The sequence below is a fragment of the Phoenix dactylifera genome, chromosome 2 (assembly GCF_051530095.1).
Source record: "Phoenix dactylifera cultivar Ajwa chromosome 2, Ajwa_hap1_PhDact_Kaust_v1.1, whole genome shotgun sequence".
Taxonomy (NCBI): Eukaryota; Viridiplantae; Streptophyta; class Magnoliopsida; order Arecales; family Arecaceae; genus Phoenix; species Phoenix dactylifera.
The window spans coordinates 1,895,145-1,913,717 of record NC_143191.1 but is presented as its reverse complement, the minus strand read 5'-3'; the positions used below and the strand labels follow the sequence as shown (position 1 = coordinate 1,913,717).

The window sequence follows — 18,573 nt, the reverse complement described above, 5'->3', positions numbered from 1 at the left end:
GAATGGTTGACAACTCATAGAAGAAAGAATATAAAGCAAGGAACCAGATTGACAAGATATCAGGCAGCAGAGAGGCTAGAAGTTATCTTCTTAACTCTCAACCAAATTTTTCTAAAATCAGGTAGGAGGAGGTTGTGGTCACAGAGGGTAGACCAATCATTGAACAAATGCAATGCATCCGAAGCCACCGAGGCGATCTAGTGCCTCTTGTTGAGGACTAGCCTAGCCTCTTGCTGAACTGAATTGGAAAAAGCTCTTGCATTAAAAGTTTTAATAGTCAGCATTTTCGTATGGTCAGATAACCCGGCACTAACAAGAAAGACTATTCACATGGAGGGATGACCCGCTGATGCCCCAAACCGTAATGCAAACAAAGAGAGGGTCGCTCTGACACTTGAATACCAGCAAGTGCAATAAAGAAGTAGGGACGATGAATTAGAATTCCCATGTATGTGTGCCTGTGTATCACACACACAGAGAGAGAGAGAGAGAGAGAGAGATTGCATGAAAGTCCTCACAACATATGACCTCTCCAAAACCAAGTCCAATATCCAGTGATTGGCTCTTTTATACAAAGAGTGATGCACGAGAAATAGAAGACACGGAGGTGGGAAGCTTGATCCATGCATGCATGAATATATATGATGTGAGAGAGGCCATGAAGCTGAAGAAAGGTCCATAGCCACAGATGCAATAAAAGAACATGGTTGGGATGTTAAGTCACAGTAAATGGTGAAAAGAAGATGGTGCAACTATAAGGGGAACTAGTTTGAGTAGTTCATCTTTTTAGGACCACACTGCAAGGCGGAGAGTCAGTGCTATGTCAGTCATTTAGAGTCTCTCTCTTCTCTCTCTTTCAAGAAAAAGAAACGTCATCTAGAGTTTGCAGAAGTTTTGATGTTTTACAAATGTTGGTCTAGTTCAGTTCATGAACAATAATGTTTAGTGATGGAGGATGTGAATTGTAGAATGACTTCAAATTTTAGAGTCTCTATATGCACCTTAGGAGTTCAAAATTTTCCCGAGTTTTCTTTAAAGGTTTCCAGTGTTCCTTATCTAAAAACAGTCTGATTTTTAATTTGATACTACAAGTATACTGCAAATTAGAGGCAAAAAAATCTAGATAACACAAAGGAACAAATAACAACATGTTTTTAATTAGGCAAGCAAATGAGTACATATTCTTCACTGCTTTAATCCAGGAACATGATCAAAGGTTAAAAATGCTTGTCCCTTGCTATATATTCTCTACCAAAAAAAACTCAAGGACAATAGGCTTAAATCCTCATGGCCTGTGTATTTTGTGATATATAGTGAAACTGGAGTTCAATTGTTCTACAGTCCTAATGAGATCATAGGGGTGCAATTCCTGTGTCCTTGCACTCAGGGAAAAAGCTTTGTGACCCAGAAAGATTATATCGATGGTCCCCGAAGAGTCTTGATTTAGTGCATAGCTTCTACATGTGGAGCATCACCCAGGAAAGGAATTATATCCATATTAACAAAGTTTGTAACATTTGGATTTGATGGTAGTCCAATAAAGAAAAATTGACCTACTCAACCACGACAATGGAGCTGTGGTCCTAACTTGATAAGGACATAGCAACTATACTTCGGAGACCTTGTCATGCAATTAATTACTCCATCATGTATTCACCATGGATAAGTACACAAGAAGATGGAAAAGATGGAAGAACCACGCAAAATTATGTCATTAAAGCCATTCAGGTGAATGCGTGTAAATTTTCTTCTCTTTGATCTACATTTATACGTAATGTGATATCAAAGTCTTACTTATGCTAAGTTCTTGCTTTAAAATACTAGGAAGGCTTGACAGCATGCAATCATTCAAATCAAAAACAAGAGAGATAATAGATTGTTTCATAGCTAAGTTTTTTCAACAAGTAAATATAGTGATACAAATAGACAATGCAATTAAAAGACAGCATATTTTTTTTGTTTCCAGAAAACCATTGTGGAATTTTCTAAGCCTTCCCTTCTAATATGGAACATGTTCATAGCAATGTTAGAAGTATATGACTATCTTATATAAGCCTACAGCAATCTTGAAATTGTTGAGTTACGCAGAGCCGTAGCTCAAATTACACAGAATTATGAGTCCAGTCTAAATTAGTGGCTTCTGCTAAGGATTAGAATGTTTCTCCTAATTATAGAGCAAGAAGATCTCTTGTATTTAGCAATGTTATTTCAAGTTGGACGTTATGCTCGCTCTGAATTGGCTCCTACTCAGCTACATAAGTCAGTCCATGACACATGCATGGTCCTAAACATGTCATTAGATGTACCTTCAATTTAGTATTTCTTGGTAAATGAAGGAAAACTTGCCGAATGTTTAAGTAATTAAGTTACCTTGCCATATGTGATGCATTACATGCAAAGAAACTATCCATAATGTGGCTTATATTGGAAATTGAAATTCCCCAGAGAATCTATGTATTCATATTCGTTCATCCCTTGATTGTATTTTCAAGAAAAGGCTTGAATTTTAGGCAACATACGTATTTTTTTTCCATATTTGTTTGTTTTACATTTCCAGGTACTCAATGATATGATCCATATAGAGTTTCTACCATTTTATCTTAAAAAAAAAAAGAAGGAAAATCCAATATAATTTACAGCATTGCTGAATTTGTGTATTCTGAACCATGACTTTCAAAAAATTTAATACATGATCCTAGTTAAATTTTTATATCAAGTTATAATTAGTTTGTATTGCTATACTCACTAGGAAAAGTATAATTATGGATTGTTCTTATGCATTGTTGCTTTTCTTAGTGTTTTTCTGTTAGGAAAACAAAAAATATAAAAAAGAAAATGAGGGAAGCACAATGTTAATGAGTAACAAAACTTCATGATACAACCTTGAAAGTTTGTGATGGATACAATATCCATAGATATTTGTTCTTGTTAGCCATAAGAATATACAAGCACATGAGGGTAGCAGATGGTATACCAACATGACGATATCACTACAATAACATGACGATATGGTGATGATTTTTTCATTAACCTAAGCAATATTTTAGTTTTGATTTTCTGCAAACATGGATGTGTTTTCATTGTTTTTGACATACAAAAATCCCTCGGCGCTCGTAGGGCATCATATTAATTAACAAACATGATAATGTAGTAATAAAAGCTACGTCTAATTGCACTTGTGCTGACTTGAGCATATTTGCACATATCCTCACTCAAACAAGGAGAAGATATTGTATAGCATTATTTTAATGTTAAGCGCGAACATTCAAGAACCAGATTTCTTAGCCAATGGAATGAAGCAGGAATGCATATAATGCGATAACAACAAATATATGGAAGTTTTAATATTTTAAAAATACATGCGAGAAAACTATTAATGGATGAAAGAAATGAATAGAAAGAAAAACATTTAAAGAGAGAAAAAAATAAAAAAAAGGTGGCATGCATCCTTATTTTACCTTCCATTGAAATGATTTCTTGTGCACCATGTCACCTGTTCCATGTATAATGAATCAAGAAAAGCATGTGGCAAGAATTGCCAAGCCAAGCTTAAATAAGGTTTTGTTACTTTTAAGATCCAAACTCTCTTCATCCTATAGTTATACAAGAATCTTAGTCTAGTTAGCAAGTTTCCTTTCTCACTTCATTCCTACACCTAACCACAATCTGAGAAGGAATACGGCATGGGGAGGTCACGTGCGGAGGAGGTGCTACCGATCGTTTTCACCCTACCGCGCGCTATTCAGACCTCGAAGGTCCACCCCCCCCCCCCCCCCACCACTTCCCGGTCAACTGTTCCACCGCAACTCCTCAATCTCCCTGTAATCGCTCCAATAACGACAAAAGGATGAAGCTAACTCGTGACATTATTATTGCCAAGATGGAGCAACATGACTCCATCCGGCGGTACAACTTACCCGGCCACCCCGCCCTCCACTCTTTAAGAGGAAAGCCACCAGATCCGATGCCAATTGCATGCAGTGGAGAGAGAGAGAGAGAGAGAGAGAGAGAGAGAGCTGAGCTCCCTTCTTTTCCCTCGGAATTCGCGGTGTTGGACTTCCCGTTCCCTTCCGGCGTGGAAGCTGAGTTCCTGGAGTGGTAAACTCCCCAGTTTTTCTTTCTTTTTTTCAAGAACAATCTCTTTCTTTCTTCTTTCTTTGTTTTTCAATGATAATACCGGAATTAGGGGTTGCTAGAAATCGTAAGGAGTTATTTTTATCGCTCTTCGTTTTTTTTTTTTTTGCTGGATCTCCGGCGATCTTTTTGCTGATCTCGTCTGTTTTTTAACGATCGTTGCATCAGCAACAAAATGGGACTTTGTTCCCGCTTCTCGCTAGATTTGCTCCAGGAAAACAGTATCTTTGTCGGATCGGATCGTTTGGTCCGTGTCCAAGTTCTTGACTCTAGTTTCTAGGGTTATGTTCTCACAGGTTCTTGAATATATCTTTGTCAAAAGAAATAGTTTTTTTTTTTTTTCCTTTCCTTCTGATGGTTTCATTTTTTTCTCTTAAGAAAAATTCTTTCCTCCATGTATTTTGGTTGCCCTAATTCTTTTTTTTTTTTCGGTTGTTTTTTTGTGTTTGTTGGTTTCCTCTCTTGCTCTAAAAGAAAGATCTGCAAGCAAAAATGTTACTGGAATCGAGATTTGAGCTGTGAATCTCCTTCTTACACCGTTTTATTTGTCACACACTTTCTTTTCCGAACCCTAACCATTCAAATATTCTTTTACTTCAAACTGATGTTTATTACTTGTGGGTTTTTTTTCTTCTCCCGCTGTAGTTGTTTCTGATCAGTTTACCATAATTATTTGCTAGAAATAACACCAAGATTGAGCTTGTGGAGCATTAGTTCAACCTAAAGTTCCCATCTTTTCTTTCTTTCTATATATCTTTTATTTTTTTTGTTGCTTTTAATTTTTCCTGAATACCTTTTGATGTGTGGAAAATAATATGTCAATATGTGAAGGTTTAGGTCATGTTGGTCCCGTTATTTCATTTATGTTTTAGAAAACTTTTTTTTTTCTTCGTTCTTGGCAATCTAGATCAACTTCAGCAGATAGAGGAGAAAGAGAGATCATGGGGAGGGGAAAGATTGAGATCAAGAGGATCGAGAACACCACAAGCCGGCAGGTCACTTTCTGCAAGCGCCGAAATGGACTGCTGAAAAAAGCCTATGAATTGTCCGTCCTTTGTGATGCTGAGGTTGCCCTTATCGTCTTCTCCAGCCGGGGCCGCCTCTATGAGTACGCCAATAACAGGTATGAGGTTATTATGATGTCTTCTCTTCCTAATTTGCTCATCCCTTCTGATATCGAGTTTTATGGCTTTATTTGTTCTATGGCCAAGCCAAATTCTTTTTAAGTTTCTAGCATGTTAGTGATTGAAGTATTGCTCCTCTTTCATATGCTTCCTTTTCATCCCCGATCCAAATGGATTTTTTATTATTTAAAATCCCCTTTCATATTGTCACATTTAATTCAGCTTTTATTATTAATATTATTATTGTTGTTGTTGTTGTTATTTTGCTTTGGGATCAGCTTGTTGTTAAGATTTTTAATAGGAAGGAATGATCGAGTGATAGAGGAAGAGTTTTTTTTGACTCGTTATCTCCCTTTCTGGTGAAGAGAAGGGCAATTAAAAAGGGTTTGAGATTTGCTTACATTCTTGTGATATGAATTCTATCTCTACACGACTTTCTACTCTAGTATTAGAATAGATGTATTACTCTAAGCCGTTTCTTGGGATGGAAAGAAAGAAACAATGAAGTAAAGCTTATTAATCTGTCTTTACACGTTCTTCTTCTAATAGTATATATGCTCGTTATTTTCTCATAGTCTCTCTTATTCTATGCCACTTTGGCTTCAGACTTACACCGGAAGATTAAGATGGATAATATTATGTCTTGCATCCTTGCAAGGTGTTTGGAGTGAATAGCTTCTCTAGCTGTTGTCTTGGCATAGGATTTCTTTTCCGACGTACCCATGTTTTGTTAAGGAAACTTTGTAGTTGATTCTTCGATTATAACCTTTTCCAAAGGGACTCCACGAAATGACGATATCTCCAGTCGTTTCAATAGACTTCCTGTCATGTTTCTCTAAAAAATTAGACTTCCTATCATGAAAAGCGTAAATTCTAGCCCTCTAACCAATACACGTACGGTATTTATTATGGGTTTACATTTTAAGGTTTTCTTCTTCCCTTCCCTTCCTCTTTGCCTTTGCCTTTCTTGTGTTACACTTTTGGCTTGTCAATCTGCAGTACTTTCTAGCCATCTCTCTCTCTCTCTCTCTCTCCCTCTCTCTCTCTCTCTCTCTCTCTCTCTCTCTCTCGCCCCCTATACATGTAACTAATTCCCTCAAAAGGTCTCCAATTGTTCGAGCACCTCCTGTATTTTTTCAATGGAAAGAGGAGCTCCTAAATGGACTGCATTCTAATGATATGGGAAAATGAGCCAGATATCTGTTCATCAATCATTTAGCGGACAAGGAGCACCCCTCCCTTCATTTATGAGTTATTTATAAGTTGAAGCTTCCTGAAAGCCAATTCGCTTTTCAGTTTTCACTGTTAAAGCAAGTCATAAATTTTTTCTGGTCTTTAAACCTTCTGATATATATGGAGATGGAAACTGTTCTTCTCCCTACGGGATTTCTCTTCTGGTGCTAAGCGGCTCAAACCCATCAACCATGTGTACCTTCCTCTTTTATGGGCGGTTGCTTGTCTTCGGACACCTGTGCAGGGTGAAGATGATCACTTTTGAATGGAGAGCTCATTGTGACTGGTTATGAGATATTTCTTGGGCCCCGTGCCTTCGATGTCATCTCCCACAACTAAGTGTTCATCATAGCTTTTTTTTAGCTTTCTTCCTTACAAATTCCTCTCAGGTTCTTTCTTGCATCTTGTCATGCATTTAGCTTCATTGTCAGCGTTGAGGAAACAAAGGTTGACAGAAGAGGACTAGGAGCCCAATCAAGACTAGATTTACCTGGGCGAAACTGCAGCCTTCTGTGCTCACTCGAAATAGGAACAAGGAAAATGTAGATTTTTTTTTTCCTTTTCGTATGATAACTATAATCTAAGAAAGATTTTAAAACCTCACATGTAATCATCTCATGTTCAACCATTGTGTTGCACCCAAAGAAGTTTCTCTGTGTCATGACGAGCAATACTTTTCCACGTATCTGGCACAATATTGGAATGGATGAAATGATTTAGCGTCTGTATACTAGATTTTACTGTGTACGTAAAGAAGGTAGCTTTACACGGCATGACATTATCTCTGTTCTTCTTTAGTGTCCTCTCTGATAACCGGTTTTATGTACAGGTATACTCTTACAAGCCTTTGGAGAGAATGTGAATGTGTATTTTGGGCAACCAAGTATATTTTACGAAAAAAAATGTTAGAGATTGTCTCGAACTGGTATACCAGCACATTCCTCCAATGTGTTTACATAAAAGAAGCAAAAGTCAGATAAAAATAATAATAAGCGACAAAGATCATGAAAGGACTAAAACATTAGTAGGGTTATAAACTTATAACAATAATAACAACAGGAGCAACAACAATGGTAACAACAATAAAAATAGCAATGCTCAATATAAAAATTATTGTTAACAATTAAAAAAGGAAAATATACTAAAATATTTCATAAACTTTCAAGTGGACGCAAATCAAGGGGCACTAATGCATTCATGAAAGGTTGCTAGCTTTGATCCATGGCTGCAATGTGTGTAGAACAGCATACTAGCTAGAATAGATCAAACACGTTGGTCCAAGATCCAGAGCAAACACAAATTAAATCAAGCAAAAAAGATAATAGGAAAAAAATAAAAATAAAAAATAAAAGCCAAAACAATAAGTTTGGCTCCTCTCAATAAAGAAGCATTAAGCATCTCCAAAATACTTTTCCTCACCAAAAAAAATTCTTTCCATTTCTTTACGTAAGTTTCTCATTCTCTCTGTTTATAAAGCCACACTCTCCCTCCAACTATAAAAAAAACATCAGCATCTCCTACTGATAAAGATGTCAATATCTCACTCTAACTAAAAACTTAACCCAAATATATTAAATCTAAGGCTCAACATAACTAAAATAGACCAGTACTAAAAGACAAACTATTCCAACTAGCATTGGAATAAGAAATAAAAATAAACTAGGAATAGAATCTTTGTACGAAAGGACAAGCGATGGACTTCCAACATTGTATACTCTATACCATTTGCATGTTAATGGAAATCTCCTAAATTGCATCTTAAATAAAATTAGCATGCATTTTATGAAGATAACTATGCTATTATTAGGTATCAAAACCTACTTAATATCTCCTAATTAAGATAAAATAGTTGTGTTGGGAATGAGATGGAGAGAAAGCACTTCATCTCTCATTTCTCCTCTCCGATTAATATTTCATTAAAAGGTTAAATTATTGGATCAAGGCCAGTTTGTCATTTATCTTGTTTTAAAGAGTTGGTACCATTTCTCATAGAGAAACAACATTGTTTAAGAACAATAAACCCATGATTAGAGGAAATAAAAGGGATGTTACCGTTATTGGATTAAAATCTTCGATTAGAGGACTTTGTTTGCTATTATAAACCATGATGATAATCAATATGCAATATAGTTTTGGTATGTTCACTACCAGAAAACACGCGTATAGTGACGGAGATTCCCGTCACTATACCGTGTTTCCGGTTACTAATATGGAATTTGTGACCGGAGCTCCCGTCACTGACTTGGTTACAAAAACACGCGTCACTAAATTCTCAGTGATGGCGGCGATTCCCGTCACTAACCTCCGTGACAGAACCGCCGTCACTAAGCCGTTACAAATTCAAGAATTAAATATTTAAGAAATTATGTATTTTCCGTCACTATCCAGTTGCGGAGTTAGTGACGAAGGTAACTTGGTCACTGATTTTGTCACAGAATGCGGTCACAAGTTTGGTCACTAATCTGTCACAATCTTTAGTGACAGATTTAGTCGTCACAGACATGGTCACACATTTTGTCACTACATTTGTCATTAATCCCGTCACTGACCTAGTGATAAGTTTACGGTCACTAATTGGTTACAAACGCGCTGAGCAAAATTAATTTTTATTGACCAAAATCCTGTCACTAAGTTTATGACTGCTCGTCACAATACTTGGTAAACAATTTAGTAACCAAAATTTGGTCACCGATCACAATCTAATAACCTGGTACATTTGGTACATTGATTGGCTCATAATAATAATAATAGTAATATCATTAATAGCAAAGGCATTCAACATTACGCAAAAGTCATTTTAAATGTCATTCAAAATTGGCATCAACATGTCCTGAATCCATCAAAATCAAAGTCTAAAAATATGTCATAAAGATCAACAGAGATTTCATTCCTCCTAGGAATGCAAAGACCTATCATCTAAGGCAAAAACAATTATAATGAAGCATGATCAGCAGAACCAGAATCACCATTACTCCCCCGATCTGCATGCCTTGGTCCAAAGCCAATCTCTTCTCTCATCTTTTGAAGAACCTCCTCTTGCCATTTTTTCTTTTCCTGCTCAAGAATACGTAGAATGTCTTCATGAGTGTACAGCTCTGGAGCTTGACCTGTAGAGGTGGAAGCAGATGATGATTGCCCAATAATTCCAGTGAGATCCTCTAGGGGACTAAAGCCATAGACATGGCCATCAGTTGGGACACCAGTTGCCTCAAACCACAAGTCATAATCACGTGGAGGAGCATCTGAGGTGGAGGCATCACCATATTTTTTGGAGTATTCAGCTGAATACTTTGCCTGCCAGTTGATTTAAAAGAAGAGAAAAACATTATGGTGGATCAAACAAGAGATAAACATGAGCAAGCTCAATAATATTTATGAATCATAAAAAAATTATACTTACCATGACAGCTTCACTTCTCTTATCTACATATCCTCCCATGCCTTGCTTTGTCTTATGCGTCCGATTAAAAGATTCAACTATTGTTGGCTCCCTACGTAACTTTAATTTCACAAAAGAGAAAAGAAAAAATTCATTAACATATAATGGGCTAATTTAAGATGATTGAACAATAATATAAAAATTATTATAGAAATCTAATTGAATAAAGATATGTACCAATCGTTCGTCATGATTGACAAATGTGATTGATCCTCCACAGTGTTTAGAGATGCTACCATTCTTCATGGTGTTTCTATTATTTTTGTTGGCTTCTGATTTCTTCTTCCATTTTGGGGAGATCCAAATATCAATTAGCTTATTCCAATTTTCTCTAGAGATCCAATTAGGGAGTTTATCACGGGCTTTATTTAAATCTCCTTTTGCTTCCAGAAGCTTTTGGCTTCTGACCCTCCCTAATGAGGTTGTCAATCGTCGCTGACAATGCTTGTTCCAAACTTGATGCACATGATGCAATTGTCCTGGAAGAATTGTGTGTATCTCCTAACAATATATAGATCGCAAGTAATCAGACTTACTATTTGCTAAGGGCAAAAGTTAATGATAAGAAATATAAATTAATTACATCACCTCAAATTTGTTCCACATTCCAACTTTAGCATGTGTAGGGACCTCCCTCCATGACAACCACGGACCATTGAAAAATTGGCGCATGATAGCAACAGCTTTGTGACTGACCTCATAATCAAGAAACCTACAATTTAAAAAATATTCATTAGAAAATAAATTAAATACTTTAAATGCAACAAACACATAAATTCAAATTAGTGATATAAGAAAGTGATATTTTCATACATTCCTCTTTTGCACCTAACAATCACTTTTCCATTTGCATCAACAGGGGCTTTAAGGGTTGGTTCTCGGCCATTGCTCTGTCTTGGATCAATTCCAAGTTCATCATTCATCTGATCCTCATTCATTGTATCCTCATGATTTTGCACTGCACCATTCATTTCTTCATCATTTATTTCTTCATTTGCATCCAACTCTTCAATCATGTCCCCATCAGGAATGTAATCATCATCATCATGACATTCCTCGACACGCTCAGGCAACCTAGGAGGTTGAGGAGGAACTTGAGTAGCAGCCAGTATTAAAGCTGCTTTTCCATTACCTATTGCTTTCCCTTTTTTCTTGGCCATAACTGCACAACAATAAAAAGTTATAGTTATTTCACAATGTAAATGTCAACAAATTCAATCAAAGTAAAGAACAATCGGTGGACCTGTTGCTTTCCCTTTGCTCTTTCTCATGTCTGCACAACTATAATTTATAAGTCTAAAATTAGTTATATTAGCATTTATAAATATGCATGTTGTATTTTAATCTTCCTCAGCCTCATGCTCCTCTTCCTCAGTTTGTTCATCTTCAAAATCTTCTTCTTCATCCTCAAGATCCTCTTCCATTTGGTTAGTTGTCAACTCAATTTCTGCTGCATCAATATCTTCTGCATCTCTATTAACACCAACCAAAATGTCTGGGTCATCAAGCTCATCTGTCATCGAGATTGGGGTAGGAATCCTGTAGTTTTCTTCTTGATAAAAATCAGAAAAATTTTCTTCTGTCCCACTAGGAAGGAACCTACCTCTAGCTTTTGTCTTAATTACTGTCCACCACAATCTTCGATTCTTCTTCTTACCTGGGTAACCAGTATAGAACACCTAATGTGCTTGTTGAGCTAATACAAACGGATCATTGGTTGGAAGTCTTAGTTTATAATTGATCTCAACGAGGCCATGTTGAGAATGCACTTTCATACCCTTATCTCTGTCATACCAGTCACATTTGAATAACACTACTTTATTACCAATCCCAAAATAGTCTAACTCGATAATGTCAACCAACATCCCATAATAGTCACTCTCAAAGTCATTGTAACTGCTTCCCTTAATGCACACACCATTGTTGAAGGTTCTTTTATCCTTTCCATATTCTTTGGTGTGAAATCTGTACCCATTCACAAAGTAGCCTTTATAACATTTAACTTTATTCCCAGGGCCATATGATAGGTCCTTTAAGCGCCCATCAACATGATTTTTACTGTCATTAACCTAGCATGATAAAAATAATATCGTAAGAATAAATCAAGTGAAAGTCTAATTTATTATTATATTTATGAATTTACAGCTCACATATGATCTAAACCAAGCCGGAAACTCCATTTCGCGTCGTCTTTCCAAATCAATTTGGCTTATATTTGGACAAGATTGCCGGATATAATCATCAAAATACCTACAAGACAAAAGCTATAATCACATATATTGTACTCCATATGCATTTTTAAGCATGATTATAATTAAGTACTTGTGTAACTTACTTTCCAAAAGGTTGAACCTCCACACAATTAAGAAGAACATATAACTCAGCAGCATTAAACTCCTGAGTAGTCAAATGCCTTGCAGAAGGTTTTCCAAAAGGTCGACCTTGATGAGTAAAAATGGATAGACGATCCACGAGATCAAACTCCCCTTCATCTTCATTACGGGGAACTTGATTTAACCTCGTTTGTATAGAAGGCTCAAAATAATGCGAACAGAAAGTTGATATTTCTTCTATGATGTAAGCCTCGACAATAGAACCTTCAATCGATGCTCGATTCTTTACCTTCTGCTTTATATCATGCATAAGCCTATAAATAAGATTAATATGTTAATTTCTCAAATTTAATGGATACAAAGAAACTATATTAATGGATTTACAGAAATTGTTACCTTTCAAAGGGGTACATCCATCTGTACTGCACGGGCCCCCCAACCTTAGCTTCATAAGCTAGATGAACAGGTAAGTGCTCCATTGAGTCAAAAAATGCAGGAGGGAATATCTTCTCAAGTTTGCAGAGAGTTACCACAATATTTTTCTCAAGAACCTCCATATCTTGGACACGCAAAGTTGTGCTGCATAAATCTCTAAAGTAACAGCTTAATTCTGTCAATGCATCCCACACTGGTGCTGGCAATACTTCACGGAATGCAATTGGAAGCAATCTCAGCATGAAAACATGACAATCGTGACTTTTTAACCCGTAAAACTTATAATCATCCAGGTTAACACACTTCGATATGTTTGAAGCATATCCATCAGGCAGTCTTAACCCTTTCACCCACTCGCAGACCTCCATTGCTTGGTCTTTGGACAATACATAGGAAGCTGGAGGCTTAACTAGCTTTCCATTAACAAATTGAATCCTCAACTTAGGACGCTTGCAATACAACTCCAAATCTTGCCTTGCTTTCACATTATCTTTAGTCTTCCCTTTTACATCCATACAAGTGTAAAATATATTGAGAAACACATTCCGAACAATATGCATGACATCTAAATTATGTCGAATAAGTAGTGTATGCCAATAGGGCAACTCCCAAAATATGCTCCTTTTCACCCAATTATGATCTTTACCGAATCCAGGAATGGTGTGCTTAGGAGCTTTCAAACCAAAAGTTATATTAGGCAAAGCAGAGATCCTATTTTTCAACTCCTCACCAGACAGTCGACGAGGTGGGGGGTCTGTCTCTATTCTACCATTGAAGAAACTATCAACTTGGTATCTGTATGCATGGTCCATGGGCAAGAATTGACGATGGCAGTCAAAAAAAGAAGTCTTCCCACCATGTTGTAGTGTAAATGTTTTTGAGTTCTCCATACAATACGGGCAGGCCAACTTTCCATGCGTACTCCATCCTGAAAGCATGCCATATGCAGGAAAATCATTGATAGTCCATAATAAAACTGCCTTCATTTGAAAATTCTCTTTTCTAAAGATGTCATAAGTGGTGACCCCTACTTTCCATAATATTTTAAGTTCATCAATCAAAGGCCTAAGCAAGACATCAATACTTTTGCCAGGGCTCTTAGGTCCAGAAATGACTAAACTTAGAAAAATGTAGGGTCGTTTCATACATATTGATGGTGGAAGATTGTAAACTGTTACGAAAACTGGCCAACAAGAATAAGGACGAGCTGATTGGCTAAAGGGGTTAAATCCATCCGTACATAACCCAAGTCTAACATTACGAGGCTCGGTAGAAAAGGATGGATGAATGCGGTCAAAGTGCTTCCAAGCCTCCCCACAAGCAGGATGCACCATCTCATCTGAATCACCTCCCTTCACATGCCATGACATGAGTTCAGCCGTTCTGCTTGACATAAAAAGCCTCTGAAGTCTTGGTGTTATTGGAAGATATCGCAACCTTCTATAAGGAACATCTTTTCTTCTACCACCACCATCATTTCTTCTGAGTTTATAACGAGGATGACCACAAATAGTACACTCAATCAAATTCTCTGTTTCCTTATAGAATAGCATACAATTATTCTCACAAACATCAATACTTGTATACTCCAACCCCAACTTCCGAAGCATCTTCTTTGATTGATAGAAATCAGAGGGCAGCTTCTCACTTTCCGGCAACATATTCTTCACTATTTTCATGATTCGATCATAGCAAGATATACTCATATTAAATTCAGACTTGCAATTTAATAATTGACTAATAGCAGATAACTTAGAGTGTTTTTTACACCCTTCCCACAAAGGTACTTCTGCATCTTTCAACAAAGAATAAAAATCTGCAGCATCCTTGTTTGGCTCTTCCTCATGATTAACTTCAAATGCACTTCTCAAATGAAGTTCCTCTTCTGGACCCATAGCTTCCATCACCATGGTTCTATATTGCTGACCATGTTCACAACCAATATCCATTGATGTGGATTATCTAAGGCAAATCACCATGGTTCTATACCACGGTTTGCAAGCCAAATTGTATATCTAAGGCTGATTTGGGCTAAATCGGTTTGCAAGCCAAATTTCATATCAAATTATTTTTTATTTATAAGGCTGATTGGACGGGACTTGCAAGACAAAAATATTTTTGAACTATAAAGCATGGTAAAAAAATTCTATAAAGCAGGAAACTTGCAATAGGGGTGCAAATGGGTCATGGCCGACACCATGAGATTTTAAAATGAGAAGAAGAAATTTGAGTTTTATAGAGAGCGATTGGAATTTGGATTATCGAAGAAATTTGGGCGGAACGGCGGGCACACTTAGTTTCATTTTGGATATTCCTCCTTTTATCTTTTCTTTTAATTTAGGTTTACTCAAAAATAATATTTTTAATATTTTTGGAATTAAAATTAAATTTGGTGACAGAAATTTTTGTCAATAATCTGTTACTGCCAAAAATAATCTTTTAAAAATTTATAAATACTAGGGTTACTATATTTGTGACGGCTGCATTTGTCACTGTCTGGTTGCAATTTTGGTTATCATATTGCTGACAGATACCCCGTCACTATGATGGTCACTAAGGTTTGGCGCCCATCCTACCCGCGCATTCTGTGACCGGTCTGTCACTAAATGGTCACTAAGTTTACACCACGGTGACCAAATTTCTGTCGGTCACTAATCCGTCACAAATAGTAACTGATAACGGTCCGTCACTAATTTTTCGTCACTATACGCGTGTTTTCTGGTAGTGGTTGACTAATACGTTATCATCAAGGGCCAACAAGGATATAACTCAGGAGCACAAGCATACAATTTATCATCGTACATAGATAAATCCAATTTGGGAGATAATTATTAATGTATATGCTTAGATAAGAAAGAAAAAAGTAGGACAAAAAGGAAGGAAAAATGTCGAATGATTTAGAAGTGCATAAATATAATCTAAATTTAAGAAAGAAGAAGTTTTATGTATATCTTGAGGACTAAAAATGGGGAGGAAATTGAAGAAAACTTTGATAAATTAATTATAAGAATTTTCAAACCTTGAACAAGAAATGATGGTGAAGTCGAACGATTAACCTCGATTTGATATAAAAAGCTTGCTTATATTCATTAATGTCATTTTCTGAAAAATTACTACATAATTTTTTTGGGGAGAAAAAATATGTTCTATAAAGTTAGATCTAAATGTTACATTGGTTTCGTACTTATAATAAATGATAAATGATCTGAATTTAGTTGAAAAGTATTTGGCACGTAATCCTTTGTATGAAAGTATATATTTTAAAGCATACCATTTTTAGAAAGAGTTGGAAATAACTCACTTCCATAACATTAGAACATGTTAAAATATATTTTTCATAGATATTAGTTAAGTTTACATTTATTTTCACTAGATTGTGAAAAAAAAGTATCTATAAAATCCTAAAACAAGTTCAATTAGATATATATTTTCTGTTATTATTACACTTCACCTAATTTGTATTTTTAAAAAAAGAGAATAATATGGTATAATATTTCAAACATGTTCCAAAATTAGAATCCCATTATATTTTTCATAAATTAAAAATATTGAACTTGTCAATACAAAATATGTTCAAAATGATCTAACATATTTTTAAAATTGAAATATCATAGGTTTGAACATTTCTTACTTGTAAACATGTGACTTATGATTAATATTTTTAATAGCATGATATCATATTCTAATTCTGTCACGCCCCGAGCCCGAGGCGTGGCAGACGCCGCACGCCCGTGCGGCGGGCCGCCCAGGCGTGCAAGGCAGCTGATCATATCAAAGCAATCACATATGTTTAAAGATGACATAATTATTCAAAAAGCAGTCTTACAAAATTTCAGAATAGCATATTTGCCAACATAATTCAAATGTCCAAACTAATCTAACTAAAATGCCAATAACTGAAGAAATCATCAGGAATCTAACGCACTCCCCAATCCCGTGCGATCAAGCCTCTGGATCTGAAAAATAGAGAAAATAAAATAATGAGCTACACTAGCCCAGTAAGCAACAAAATACCCCAAAGTGGGGTCAGAGCATATCAGATCAAAATACAGGATAGTAACTGGAATAATTCATAAATAACATTGTTTTACTGTTCTCAAAACTTATTATCATTTTTCCAAAAACTCTAATATCATAATCTCAACACAAACAGGCTACGGCCACGTACCCCAGTGGCATGGGTTGCACAAAGTGCCAAATCCACTATTATTATCCACCGATGGCAGCCGGTGTTGCACAAAAGTGCCAAATCCACTATATTTATCCACCGATGGCAGCCGGTGTTGCACAAAAGTGCCAAATCCACTATATTTACCCACCGATGGCAGCCGGTGTCCAGAAACCACTATTCTAATCACCGGTGGCGCGGTGTCGAAACCGGTTCCTCACAGATTACAAGTCGACAGGTCCAATGTATAATCCCCATTGGCGGGGCCAGAACAGAACAGAACAGATCATAGCCATGCTGAGAATGCATATATATATATAAACAGATTTCATAAATTGCCCAGTCATAATTTATGGATTTCAGAGCATAATTTTCAAATAAAATTTAACATGCTAGACCCATTTTACTAAATACAAAACATATGTCGAAACTTAATCAGTTTATCAAACAATTTGGAAATCACACTTGAAGTATTAAGTTACTTACATCTTCTCGCTTAATCCCTACTTCAGATAGGCGGATCAGGTTCACCTGTTTAAATTTAATTAATTTCTTTGTTAATTTCAGAGCTAAGCAAAAGTCCAAAAATAATACTACTGGGCACGGCCCAACAGGGCCCAGAGTTGGTCCATAATGAACATGGCCCGATAGGGCCCACATCAGATACGGCCCAATGGGCCCACATAGACTCGGCCCAATAGGGCCCTCCCAAGGTTGGCCTCTAATTTGTTCATTTATGCAATAAAAATTCGTTTCAGGGACCGATGTCTAATTATATAGCACCGTTCTGTAATAAAACTTGGGTAAAAGGACCAAACAAATATAGTTGAGGGACTTTATGTAATAAATCTTTCCTACAGGGATCAAATACAAATTACAGAATACTTTTTTGTGAAATAATATACTGCCAAGGGCTGAACTGAAAAATTTCATTTATTGGCCAAATGGGTTCGGATTTTGGGTTCCGGGTTCCGGGTTCCGGGTTCCGGGTTCGGGTTCGGGTTCGGGTTCGGGTTTCGGGTTCGGATCTGAACTGGGCCCAAGTTGGGCCCACAAAGGTACTGCCCAACTGGGCCCAACCGGACTGGACTGGGCCCAAGTTGGGCCTGCAGTGGACTGGGCCCAACGGCCCATCAAAGTGCTCACGGCCCACAATGGGCCTTCTTCCTTCCCGATCTCCCCATGGATAGGGGAGATGGGAAAACGAGGGAGGAAGGAGGGCAGCAGGGTGGCCGGCCTAGGTGGCCGGACGGTGGCTCGCGGGGGACGCGGCTGTCGGTAGGGCGGTCGTGGCCGGCGGCAGATTGCTGCGGCGACCGGCGTCGAGGAAGAACCGAGAAGGATCTCGGTTTGGGGCAAAAATAGGGGAAAATATCACGTTATTTGGCAAAAGACGAAGGCAAGGAGAAGGAGGCTCACAGGCGGTCGACGGAGGTGGCAGATTCCGGCAGCAGGTGGCTCGGTCCGGCAGCTAGCAGCGGCGACGGCAGCGGTGCTTTCCGGAGAGGAAGGAGAGCTCAAAACAGAGGAGGCTCAAGTGGTGATGGTGGTTGGCCGAGGCGGCTCGCCGGCCACTTGGGAAGCGGGAGTAGAGGAAGGAGAGGGAGAGGAGAGGGAGGAGAGGAAGAAGAGGGAGCTCGGCGGTGATCTGGAGGAGGGGGGGGAAAGGCTTTATAGCCCTAGGGCAACGGCTCTCCGCCGCGTGAA

The 18,573-nt window shown here is 37.4% G+C and overlaps 3 protein-coding genes across 3 annotated transcripts in view; 1 reads left to right on the top strand and 2 right to left on the bottom strand.

Moving 5' to 3' along the window:
- Window positions 1-3,969: 3,969 nt before the first annotated feature.
- LOC103706126 (agamous-like MADS-box protein AGL11) overlaps window positions 3,970-18,573 on the top strand; it is a 28,136-nt gene continuing 13,532 nt past the window's right edge. Inside the window, exons 1-2 of the mRNA XM_017842517.5 lie at window positions 3,970-4,098; window positions 5,042-5,257. Of these exons, the coding sequence (XP_017698006.3) occupies window positions 5,076-5,257 (182 nt within the window). The 5' untranslated portion in view covers window positions 3,970-4,098; window positions 5,042-5,075. The remainder of the gene's footprint in view (window positions 4,099-5,041; window positions 5,258-18,573) is intronic.
- On the bottom strand, window positions 9,273-9,995 carry LOC149768171 (uncharacterized). The gene is made up of 2 exons (XM_089928629.1): window positions 9,892-9,995; window positions 9,273-9,785 (listed from the first exon to the last, which is right to left on the bottom strand). Exons 1-2 carry the CDS (start codon window positions 9,928-9,930, stop codon window positions 9,423-9,425), a joined length of 402 nt encoding a protein of 133 aa, XP_089784755.1. The 5' UTR covers window positions 9,931-9,995; the 3' UTR covers window positions 9,273-9,422.
- LOC120111647 (uncharacterized) lies at window positions 11,610-14,771 on the bottom strand. The gene is made up of 4 exons (XM_088717199.2): window positions 12,660-14,771; window positions 12,266-12,577; window positions 12,081-12,180; window positions 11,610-11,999 (listed from the first exon to the last, which is right to left on the bottom strand). The coding sequence occupies exons 1-4, from the start codon at window positions 14,645-14,647 to the stop codon at window positions 11,610-11,612; spliced, it is 2,790 nt and encodes a 929-aa protein (XP_088573325.2). The 5' UTR covers window positions 14,648-14,771.

Bases quoted from the DNA above. Each gene is read 5' to 3' on its own strand.
- LOC120111647 (XM_088717199.2), bottom strand. From the start codon at position 14,647: ATGGATATTGGTTGTGAACATGGTCAGCAATATAGAACCATGGTGATG. The intron at 12,181-12,265 runs GTAAGTTACACA...TTTGTCTTGTAG, and splicing joins GAGGTTCAACCTTTTGGAAA to GTATTTTGATGATTATATCC. The intron at 12,000-12,080 runs GTGAGCTGTAAA...TTATCATGCTAG, and splicing joins CGGCTTGGTTTAGATCATAT to GTTAATGACAGTAAAAATCA.
- LOC149768171 (XM_089928629.1), bottom strand. From the start codon at position 9,930: ATGGGAGGATATGTAGATAAGAGAAGTGAAGCTGTCATG. The intron at 9,786-9,891 runs GTAAGTATAATT...ATCAACTGGCAG, and splicing joins AGAGAAGTGAAGCTGTCATG to GCAAAGTATTCAGCTGAATA.